Source organism: Bos indicus, chromosome 27 (genome assembly GCF_029378745.1).
Source record: "Bos indicus isolate NIAB-ARS_2022 breed Sahiwal x Tharparkar chromosome 27, NIAB-ARS_B.indTharparkar_mat_pri_1.0, whole genome shotgun sequence".
Classification (NCBI taxonomy): domain Eukaryota; kingdom Metazoa; phylum Chordata; class Mammalia; order Artiodactyla; family Bovidae; genus Bos; species Bos indicus.
This window is the reverse complement of record NC_091786.1, coordinates 37,569,689-37,581,325: the sequence shown is the minus strand read 5'-3', so window position 1 is coordinate 37,581,325 and position 11,637 is coordinate 37,569,689. Positions and strand designations below refer to the sequence as shown.

The following is an 11,637-nucleotide window of genomic DNA, read 5'->3' as shown; positions in this document are numbered from 1 at the left end:
TTCTTCAGTGTACCCTTCTAGAAAAACTGAGACAAAACTTACCCTTTTCAGCTTAAGGGGTAAATTTTCTTTGTTCCTTAAAAAAATGTTCTGTTAGTAAATGAATTAGCCTCTTAAGACTTTGAAGAACATCAATTAACAGTATCCTTCAGTTTATCGCTATTCTCTTAGATGGTCATATAAAGCTATGCATGTATTCACCTTTGATATTTATTGAAGGGGTCAAATGAGATCATATGACCATACAAACAGCTTTCTCTTAAAAAAAGGGGGGGGGGCAGTTTTGCCTATCTTGTGTGGCCCTTGTTTGCTTAATAAGCTATTTTACTGAAGTCAAACAAACACCAAACGTAAGTCATCAGGGTCAGATGATGCCTCATTACTTGAACACACCGTTCAACCATCACTTCAGTCAACAGAGGCATCACCACCATCCTGTAATTCCCTTCGTGTGCCTGATTTCTTCAACATTATGTTCGTAAGAACTGTCCATGTGGTGGGGCTGCTTTATTTTGCTTGCCATATAGTTCTCCATTTATGACTGCCACAACTTATTCAACCATTAATGGACATTTGGGTGGCTTCCATTAACATTTTTATGTTTTTTGGTGTATTTTATTTTTTAATTTAAACTTATTAAGAAATAAGAAAAAAGTCAAATAAATAACCCAACTCCACACCTCCATTAACATTTTTAAAAAGCAGACAATCATCTTTGAAAGTATGATGAAGTCTTTGAAAGACTTCCTTGAAGTCATCCCTTGACAAGTAAGGAACAGTTAATCCTGGCCTTAGGACATGTTAAGAAATGGACAAAGTAATAAAAGCTGATGATGGGTTAGAGTTAGTGAAAATTATTTTTCTATTAAGCAAATAAATTGGTTTGCAGACCACACAGTGAAAATTTAGTTTGGGGGGATTGTTTTTACAAAGAAAAACACAACACTCGGTTCAATTCAATAATATATATTTTAAAATTACATGCAATTCACTTTACCAGTAAATTTACCATTTTGAAGTAAGGAAACATTGGGATAATATTCAACAAATAATAAGAGTGTTTATTCATTTCCAAATTATGGATAGCTGGAAGACAGAAGAGGGAAGAACAGAATTTGGGAGGGAAATTCAATTAAGTGAAATGACCAGATCACAAACCTCAAAAGCGCCAGCTGGACTGGCTGAGATCTTTCACACTTCTTTAGTAGCCTGCATTTCAGACCCTGAGAACTGCTTATTCTTTCAGTTCTTATACTCCTCACTCCTACAACTCCAATGACCCAGCTTCCAAAACCACTCACAACCCTCGAAGTCCTCTCTTCTGCTGGGACACGGCTGTTGGCTGCTTTTTTTTTTTTTTAGGCCATCGGCATCTCAGTAAAAGGCACTGCCATCCATCTTACGTGCCCAAGCCAGAAGCTCGTGTGTGTGTGCGTGCACAGCCGTGTCTGACTGCCACCCCATGGACTGAAATCTACCAGGCTCCTGTGCCTATGAATTTTCTAGGCAGGAACACTGGGGTGCATTGCCATTTTCTACTCCACCTTGATTCTTCTCTTCCTCCTTTCCAACTAGCAGCAGGCCCTGGTGTTTCTACCTCTTACATACTTATCCCCTGCCACCAGCTTAGACCATTCTCTTTCTTGCCTCTTAATTGGTCTGCTCACTTTCTGTTACCCCTTTCTGATACACAGTCACAATGACCTTTTAAATATGTTTATCACATCTCCCTGAGGCCTAAAATGACTCTGTGGCTTCCCACTGCGCTACCATCCAGACCAACAACTTACAAGCCTTCCCCTCACTTCATGCCCTTCTCCCCTGGCTCACTGGGCTCTACCCACAGCCTCCATTCGGTTCCCAGAAGAGAGAGAACTCTACTGCCTGATCTCCTTAGTTAGCACCCATTCCCTGTACCGGAAATGCTCTCCCCACCATCCTTCCTTACTAGACTTTTTCCCATTCTTTGGTTAAATGTTCCCTTCTCAGACATTAGGCAGTGACCCTCTCCTCTACCCTTAGCCTTACAGCATTCTAATGTATTCAGATTCAGGCATCTTGGCACAATGTGATTTTATTTACATTTTTTTGGTCTGTCTTCCCCTTACTAGAACAGCTGCTCTATGAAGATGTGCCAGCCTTGCTCGCCGATTAAAAAAAAGAGAGACAGAGAGAGAGCCATGACAACAGTTCGCCATCCACACCGACGAAAGGAGCAAGCCAAGGAGGAAAAACGTCCTTCAAACGGATTTTCCCAACACAGCACCTGGGGACCGTTAGAATTATTACATCAGCCAAGGCCTTAGTCTCGGCCTCCCGGGAAGACTGAGCCTGGCGTGTGTGCGGGTGTCCGCTTTTACTGTTGCGATCTCTTCCCCGAGCTCCTCAGAGCTCCGAATACCTAAAGAGGCAGGTACCGGGATGGAGAGGAGCCCAGCACGTTCTACAAATCACTCCAACTGTGGCTCCCCTTTTAAAGAGAGGAACCCAATTACCCGACCCCACCTCAGCTTTGCACCTGTCCTGCTTCTGGTTGGGCCAGCGGACCCAACAGAATCACCTAATTCTTCCACCTCGGCCGCACGGGAAGCATCGAAGGGGGCGGGACTGGTCCTGCGCTCCCGCCCCTCTCCTCCCAGCTAGTTCCTTCTTCCTTCCGGAAGCTCGGGGGCCCCGCCCACTTCCGCAATGCCGGGCCTCAGCCAATGGCCTGCGTCCCAGGGAACGTTACCTCTGACCTCAGGGCTAATCAGAAACAGTAGGACGAACTCCTCGCGAGAGGTGAGGTTGAAGCTGCCTCCGCCATCTTGGAGATGGGAGACGGGCGATGGCTGTGGTCTTTCCGCTAATGCAAACAACAAAACGGGCACATTAGTGACTCCCGAGTGAGGCCCTCATCAGTCTGGTTGTTGGCCAAAGCTACAGAAGAAGCGAGGGTGTCAAAGCAGAGCGCGGCGACACTGGTAACAGCCTCAACTGCCTGCTGGGGCGGCAGAAGTGAGGTAATTGAGGACCGGAAGGATGGTACAGTCCTGTTCCGCCTACGGCTGCAAGAACCGATACGACAAGGATAAACCCGTTTCTTTTCACAAGTAAGGACCCCGCGTAGCTCGCGGGGCTGAGCCCTAGTGGGGACGCGGGGGGCGCGCGGCCGCGCTCGGGGGGCGGAGCCAGGGGTGTTTCCGCGCGAGACCTGTGAGAGGGGCGGGGCCGGGCGCGGGCCTGCGCGAGACCCAGTGCTAAGGCCGCGCTCGGGGAGCGGAGCCAGGCTCGTTTCCGCGCGAGACCAGTAAGAAGGGCGGGGCTGGGCGGGGGCGTGCGCAAGACCCGGTACGAAAGGCGCGCTCGGGGGGCGGAGCCAGGCGCGTTTCCACGCGACACCTGTGAGAGGGGCGGGGCCGGGCGCGGGCCTGCACGAGACCCAGGGCGCAGGCCGCGCTCGGGGGCGGAGCCAGGCGCGTTTCCGCGCGAGACCTGTGAGAGGGGCGGGGCCGGACAGTGGGCGTGTCCCCAAGAGCCGCATCGGGCCCGGGTTGCGCGTCCTCGGCGCGCGCCCCCGCGGCGGCCCGCCCTCACTCAGGCTGGCGCGCTTCTCAGGGTGGCGGGTTCGAAGCTCGCGGGCGCTGTATGGTGCCCCCGCTGGTTGTGAGGGTGCCACACCCGGGCGGTGAAGAGGATAGGTGGTAATAACTCTTAGAAGGGAAGTTGAAGCAGAAGCAGAGTCCTGCCTTTCCCACCCTGCTGGTCAGGCATCGGTGAAGTGAGGACTCACCTTGCGGTGTCAGGGAGCATGTCTTGGACTCAGCTTCTGGGACCCCACTGTTAAGGACGGCTGAACTCCGGAGAAAGCCTTAGGGACTGCCAAGATGCGCAGTGTAGCCCGGGCAGTGACAGTGCGTCTTGCGTGGTGAGGGGGGTCCTCAGGGTCAGGGTTAGCGCGCCCCCGCCCTCGGGGCTGCTTCTCCCGGACGCTGCTGCGGCCAGAGTCCTAGAAGAAAAAAGCCTCTCTGAAAAGGGCCGCACAACCGAATGATAATGATGATCTGATGTCCGCACGATGCCATTTTCAATCGGCCAAATTCAATATTTACAAGTTCTGTTACGTTTAAAGTGTCTTGCAAAAATTTCCTACTGTAAATGGATGATAGCTAACGGAGAATCGGTGGTAGATTATACAGATTGTTTGTAGGTGGTTGTTAAGTTGCTAAGTAGTGTCCCACTCTTTGCGACCCCGTGGACCGTAGCGCGCCAGGCTTCCCTGTTCTTCACTGCCTTCCGGAGTTTTCTCAAACTGATGTCCTTCGAGTGGGTGATGCCAGTCAACCATCTTATCCGCTGTCGCCCCTTTCTCCTATTGCCCGCAATCTTTCCCAGTATCAAGATCTTTTCCACTGAGTCAGCTCTTCACATCATGTGACCAAAGTATTGGAGCTTCAGCTTCAGCATCGTCCAATGAATATTGAGGGTTGATTTCCTTTACGATTGACCGGTTTGATCTCCTCCTAGTCCAAGGGACTCTAAAGAGTCTTCTCCAACACCACAGTTCAAAAGCATCAATTCTTCAGCGCTCATCCTTCTTTATGGTCCAACTCTCACATCCACACATGACTGTTAGAAAAACCATAGATTTGACTAGATGGACCTTTGTCGGCAAAGGGATGTCTCTGCTTTTTTATATACTGTCTAGGTTTTGTCATTGCTTTTCTTCCAGGGAGCAAGCGTCTATTGTTTTGCATCTTTTAATTTCATGGCTGCAGTCACCATCTACAGTGATTTTGGAGCCCAGGAAAATAAAATCTGCCATGATTTCCGTTTTTTTGTGTTTTTTTTTTTCCATCTATTTGCCATGAAATGGTGGGACCAGATGCCATGATCTCAGTTTTTGAATGCTGTTTTAAATCAGCTTTTTCACTCTCCTCTTTCACCTTCCTCAAGAGGCTGTTTAGTTTCTCTTCACTTTCTGCCATTAGGGTGGTATTACCTGCATTATCTGAGGTTGATATTGCTCCCGGCAGTCTTGATCGCAGCTTGTGATTCATCCAGCCTGACATTTTGCATGATGTATTCTGTGTATAAGTCAAATAAGCAGGGTGACAATGTAAGTCCTTTTCCAGTTTTGAACCAGTCAGCTGTTCCATGTCCAGCTCTAACTGTTGCTTCTTGACCTGCATACAGGTTTCTCTGGCGGCAGGAAAGTCTGGTGGTCTGGTATTGCCATCTCTTTGAAAATTTTCCACAGTTTGTTGTGATCCACACATCCACACATTTATAGGTAAATAATTACTAAAGCAAAATCTTAAATTTTGGGGGAGTGAGGACCTTCCATGTTTAATAGGCAGTGTGGGTGCATTTTTATACGTTTGCTATGAAAACAAAAATCAGAGTGTGTAGGGTATAGAGAGGTCTCGAGAATGTTGATGTTTTTTCCCCTTCCAAGAAACAGATAGAACACTTAACACTTCCTAATGTTGCCTCTTGATTTATTAGAATTTCTGAAAGCTAATGGGTGGACCTCCAGCACTTCCAAAGTGAAGGAATAGGTCTGGAGATGGTGACGCGATCACAGACTTTCAGCTCCCCCCTCCCCATTTCTAATGATGTGGCTGAAGGAATCCAGACATAAGGAAAACCCTTCATTGGCACTGATTAGGGATGACATTCACACGTTTCAGAATACTGAGTTTCTGCTCGGGGTTAAATAATTGATTTGACCGAAAGAAGGGCTAATCTGCATCTCATCCCTTATCTAAAAGAACAGTTTTGGGAAGGATCTTGACCTCAGAAATAAGCGGCATTGTAATCCTTGGTCAGGAGGCCCTGGATGTTGAGTTTCCCAGTGGTTGCTGCTGTGTCTACTTCTAGAGGCACTTCCAGCAAGAACATTCTAGGAGTCTTTCTTTCTCAGCTTCTACATGGTAGTGGGAACAGATGTTCTGGGCAAAGAGAAGGGACTACCCTGAAGGTAGATTAGGGCTCCACGACCACAGCAGAGTCAGGCTCGAGCCTATTTTACTTGGAAGAGAAGCTGTGGGACAGAGTCGAAACACACTTTTTTGGCTTTTTTTCAATACCCCCAACTCACTGAATCTTTTACCTGAAAAAATAAAATCAAAATAAGTTTAAAAGCTTCGTATCTCTCTTTATCTGGGCCTAATGGATGTATTTCAGTCGATTAAGAGGTAAATTAAAATGAATACTTTTTTCCCTTATCATTATGATTTGACTATAATTTGATTCATATTTGTCAAGATGATGCTCAAGAAAACAAAAAGCGTCTTTGTCTCAGTACATAATTATAAATGTGCAGTTTTGTTTTACAGTACACAGAGGACCACTGGTAAAAAAAAGAATAATAATACAAATTCACTCTATAACGTGTATTTTACCCAAAATTTTAGTGTCTTCAATATAAAAAATTAAGCATTAAAAACAGATAGCTGGATGGTGGAGCTATATGGTTTACCCTTGTATATTAGACGTGTCTGTTTGTGAAGGTTATTTACTGCAAAGGAGGGAAAAACATCACATGGGCCCTTGAACCTACCCTCCTATCATCTGCTCTGCCAGCTGCGTGCGTCTGTCCACGTGGCTGCCTTTTAATAAGTATGTTTTTGCATAATGTAAATCCTAATGAGCCTGACCTATTTAGATTGTATACATCAATATATCTGACATTCTTATAACTGCTTTGTGATCAATAAGATTCCTATAAGAAATGCTGCTTTAAAAAAAAGAATACCATGCTAGGAGGGGTGACTTATTTTTCGCACTAGTGATGCTCACTTTAGTTACAGGATTTTAAAACAAGTCTGTTTTTTAAAAGTTTACTTTATCTAGGTATAGTTGATATGCAGCGTTTCGTTGGTTTCTGCCGTACACCAAAGTGATTCAGTTATACATAGGTCTGCATTTTTTTTCCATGTTCTTTTCCATTTGGGTTTATCTCAGGATTTTGACTATGATTTGCTGTGCTACACGGTAGGACCCTGTTGTTTATCCCTTCTCTATATGTAACCCCAAACTCTCAGTCCCGCTCTTCCCCACTCCCCTCCCCCTTGGCAACCACAATCCTGTTCTCTGTGTCCAAACAAGTACGTCTGTAACAACTAGGGTGATAAGGGTACACCTGAAAAACTGTCAAAACAGGATTAGTGGGAGCAGGTGCGTTAATCAAACTCCGTGGCGTGTGAGCACCGATGGTTGTAAGTTAATTCTTTTCTAAGCAGGAACGCCTGGGTGTGCCTTTTTGTTTCTGAGTAAGGCTAGAAAACGGAATCGTTTCATCTTCTTAGGTTTCCTCTTACTCGACCCAGTCTTTGTAAGAAATGGGAGGCAGCTGTCAGAAGGAAAAACTTTAAGCCCACCAAGTACAGCAGCATCTGCTCGGAGCACTTCACCCCGGACTGCTTTAAGCGGGAGTGCAACAACAAGCTGCTGAAAGAGGACGCCGTCCCCACGATATTCCTGTGCACCGAGCCGCACGACAAGGTGAGGGGCGGGCGAAGTACTGGGCGGGCCTCTGTCCCCACGATATTCCTGTGCACCGAGCCGCACGACAAGGTGAGGGGCGGGCGAAGTACTGGGCGGGCCTGTGTCCCCACGATATTCCTGTGCACCGAGCCGCACGACAAGGTGAGGGGCGGGCGAAGTACTGGGCGGGCCTCTGTCCCCACGATATTCCTGTGCACCGAGCCGCACGACAAGGTGAGGGGCGGACGAAGTACTGGGCGGGCCTCTTTCCGTAAAGTTAATGTGTTCAGCAGAAAACCTGGAAAAGCCACAGCAGTGTTAAGAATATAAATGTTACCTGGGTGGGGAGGGGAGAAAAAAAAAAGAATAGAACTGTTACCTGGAACCAATCCCTTGTAAATGACCCCTGTTCACAGCAAAATACTTTACAAAATACAGAGTGTTTAGTAAAGTTAAATATTCTCACACTCAGCCTGGCTTTTAACTTACTTTAGGATCAGTCTGTATTCCTGCTTGTGTGTTTGTGCAGCCCACCGGGCTCCTCTGTCCATGGGATTCTGCAGCTGAGTACTGGAGTGGGTTGCCATTTCCTTCTCTAGGGGATCTTCCTGACCCAGGGATCGAACCCATGCCTCTTATGTCTCCTGCCTAGGCAAGCAGGTTCTTTACCACTAGCGCCACCTGGAAAGCCCCATGTTCCTGCTTATATGTTGATAAGTTTTGATTTTTCTTTATCGATAGTTAACTTTCAGAGTATTTTCCCCCTCAGTTTTCAGTGCTAGTGTTTAATTAGATCCGATTAATCGTTTTGTCTTTTTTTGCGTCCCATTTCTACTTCAGGTAAAAAAGGAAAATTAAAACTATTCTTTTCATTTTAGACTGTTTCTATGCCAAGGAGGCAGAGCTAAGTCTAATATTCTTACATTGCACAGGTGCGGAATTTAGTCTGTTCTTTTAATCTGTTACTTTTAATAATGAAGCTCAAACACGCTCTGCGTCTTTGTTCCAGAAGGAAGATCTCCTGGAGCCACAGGAACAGCCCCCGCCGCCTCCTTTAACGCCCCCCATTTCCCAGGTCGATGCTGCGATCGGGCTGCTCATGCCTCCTCTCCAGACCCCCGACAACCTCTCCGTGTTCTGCGACCACAACTACACCGTGGAGGACACCATGCACCAGCGCAAGAGGATCCACCAGCTGGAGCAGCAAGTGGAGAAGCTCCGGAAGAAGCTCAAGACCGCGCAGCAGCGGTGCCGCCGGCAGGAGCGGCAGCTGGAGAAGCTGAAGGAGGTGGTGCACTTCCAGAAGGAGAAGGACGGCGCCTCCGAGAGGGGCTACGTGATTCTCCCCAATGACTACTTCGAGATAGTCGAAGTCCCAGCGTGAAAACGTGAGATTGGTATTGGTTTTTCATGGGGCAATACCACCTACCCTCTTCTACCCTAGAGAGGAGTTTCATTTGAAAAGAGATTACACTTGATAACTTGTACAAAAGCAATTCAGAATATTTTTTTAAAAGAATAAATTAGATATATACTGTAAAACTGTAAATTTTTTGTTTGTAATTTCAGGGTTTTTACATTTTAGCAAAATATTTTAAAAGTGATAAACTAACCTCAGAGCTTCAGTGTAAGTTTGTTTCGAGATTGGGGATTTTTGTTTTTTAATTCAAGTATTTATAGACATGATATGAAAATAAAAAGTAAAGAGAACAAGAACAGTGCAGTAAGGATGATTTAAGTTTCAAGTTAAAATTTAGTGCAGTTTATTGAAAGAACTTAGTCACATTTTAAATCAGAAGCATAGGACATGATGTCTCAGAGTATATATATTTACACATTCTTATTTGTAAAGTCGACAGATTCATTTATCTTAATCCCTTATCAGAGTTAACTTGGTGAGTTGTGTCATTCCATACTTAATCATAATGGTTAAATGATGTTAGAGAAGGAATTTTTTTAGAGAGTGGGGCCCTTCCTTTCTCACCCCCACCCAGCATTATAGAATTAGAAGGGTGTCTCCAGTGGAAGACACACGCTCCAGTAAGCAGACTGCGCATCGTTACCAGTGAGATGAGCAGCGGCCACTGGGGCTGACCCCGGGCTCGCCTTTTCTCTTGCTGCTCTGAGGTCAGGGGCGTCCGGTCCCCACTGTGGGTGTGTGTGCACCCAGGTCTCTGCCAGCTGTGTCGTGTGGGTAGAGTGTGACTCGTTGCATCAGGTGGGAATCTTGCTCTTGACGAATTGATTGTCAAGACATCACACAAAAGAAAATTTCTTCACTTTTACCACAAGCCAGAAGTCACATCCTATTTACCTAAATGAGTCATTTGTATTCAGAGGCATCCTAATAGATAATGCTTATTTTACTCAAAATTGAGACTCAGATGCTGCGGTTTCTGTTCATACTGTGAGTTGTGCTCTAACTTTGTGAGAAATTTTACATAGGTTTGAAATGGAAACAGTTCTGAGTAAACAAGCACTGCCATAGGAATTACCTGCTTAAATTTAGAGTAACTGCTCCAACTATAGTTATTTTGTATTTCAAAGCGCTGCACAGGCCTTTGAAGGCAGCATTAAAGACTGGCGGTCGTCAGTCCAGGGGTGTCTTTTGTAGACCTGATTCTCAGTGTGGTTCCCTGCCGTCTTGCCAGTGCTTTGATTCAAAAGTAGAAAATCATGACTACTTGAAATGTTATCATCTGATAACACTTAGAACTAACTCTGAGGAATCAGAGGACTTTTTCTAGTGATTCATGGGTCTCATCACTGTTTTTGGAAGCTACAAAATCTCTTAAGTAGTTTGTTTTTACATTTCATCTCTCTAGCAATTCCTGGAGGATATGTGGGTAAATATTTTACACAATATATATGTGAAAACTAAATTGTCATGGACATAAAAGAAATCTGTGTGTGTGTGTGTGTCCCCATGTCATCAGAACCAGGAATCCAACATTAATTGTATAAGTGACCGTCATAATCAGTTAGCATCTTAGATTATGAATTAACCTGAAGCTACTTTTTTTTGTGGGACAGACATCCCTAATTGGAGAGAACTGAGCAACAGCATGTGTACCAACTATTTGCATTTAGATCACTTACTATGTTTAACACAGAATTTGAAGTACAGGTGCTGATTTCTGAATTTGAAATGTAACGTTTGTTGAAATGTTTTAAAAATTCATTTTGTCTGTTGTAGTGTTTATGACATTGCCAAGAGAAAGAGAACATTCAGGCTAAAATAGGTCCTGTTCAGTCACAGTGAAACGTGGTCAGAAACAACAGGGCAAGGTCTCCGTCTGGAACAAATGGGGAGAAGACCCCTGTGAGTTTCATCATAGTATGAAAGATGACGTTTATTTTAAGCACAGATAGTAACATCCTGAAGTTTCCATCTATAATGATATAGTCTGGCAATAATAGAAGAAATAACTTTTTCCTGATTAGAACTGCTAGGAAAACTGTAGAATTTTAGAATTAGAAGGGAGCTAGAAATGACTGAACACTTGCGTCACCTCCAAACCCTGCAGAATCCCCTTGTGAAATATCCCTGACAACTGGACATCTGTTCTCTGTATACCGTGGATGTGTAAGCAGTGCTGTTTAGATTCTCTGAAATGAGTTTCTGGAATAGAGTAGCATTTGTTGCCACTTTTAAAAATACTTGTTTATAACACAACTATAAACTTCACTTTGAACTGCTGCGTAGTTTGAACTATCAAATTCCAAATTAAAGAAGTTTTAAAATTTTGTAAAATAAATGTTTATTGTGTGCCTGCTACATGTGCTAAAAATATTTCTGTCATTGCAGTTAAGAAACAGTGGTGTCTAAAGTTAACTAGCAAAACTTTTTACTTGGAAACCTAAATACATGAGATTTTCTCTTTTAACTATAATTTGTGTAATCCCTTTCTTAGAAGGTATAGCCATAATGGTGAAGGCAGATGAAAGTTCCACTTGACATGGATTTTGTTGTTGTTTTTGTTTTAAAGATCGAAGTCCTATTTTCTGATCATCTTTAGTTATTTAAAAAATTGTGTACACACACACACCCCAAACCTATGACTTTTATAAAGTCAGTCGTGACCCTTAATATATAAAAGTCCACTTGATCTATAGAAGGAAAACTTGCAGTTGTGTTCCACACTCTTAAAAGGCCAACCATGAATA

At 44.7% G+C, this 11,637-nt stretch overlaps 1 protein-coding gene and 1 long non-coding RNA gene across 3 annotated transcripts; one reads left to right on the top strand and one right to left on the bottom strand.

Moving 5' to 3' along the window:
• Positions 1–950: 950 nt before the first annotated feature.
• On the bottom strand, positions 951–2,836 carry LOC139180139 (uncharacterized). Its single transcript, XR_011564447.1, has 2 exons — positions 2,732–2,836; positions 951–2,266 (listed from the first exon to the last, which is right to left on the bottom strand). It is a non-coding gene; the product is annotated as an uncharacterized lncRNA (long non-coding RNA).
• On the top strand, positions 2,778–11,363 carry THAP1 (THAP domain containing 1). 2 transcript variants are annotated; one of them, XM_019953578.2, is made up of 3 exons: positions 2,778–3,092; positions 7,293–7,488; positions 8,546–11,363. In XM_019953578.2, the coding sequence occupies exons 1-3, from the start codon at positions 3,022–3,024 to the stop codon at positions 8,852–8,854; spliced, it is 576 nt and encodes a 191-aa protein (XP_019809137.1). In that variant the 5' UTR covers positions 2,778–3,021; the 3' UTR covers positions 8,855–11,363. The 2 variants fall into 2 exon arrangements, with proteins under 2 accessions (XP_019809137.1, XP_019809136.1); XM_019953577.2 differs by having other exon boundaries at positions 2,785–3,092; positions 8,480–11,363.
• The last annotated feature ends 274 nt before the right edge of the window (positions 11,364–11,637 follow it).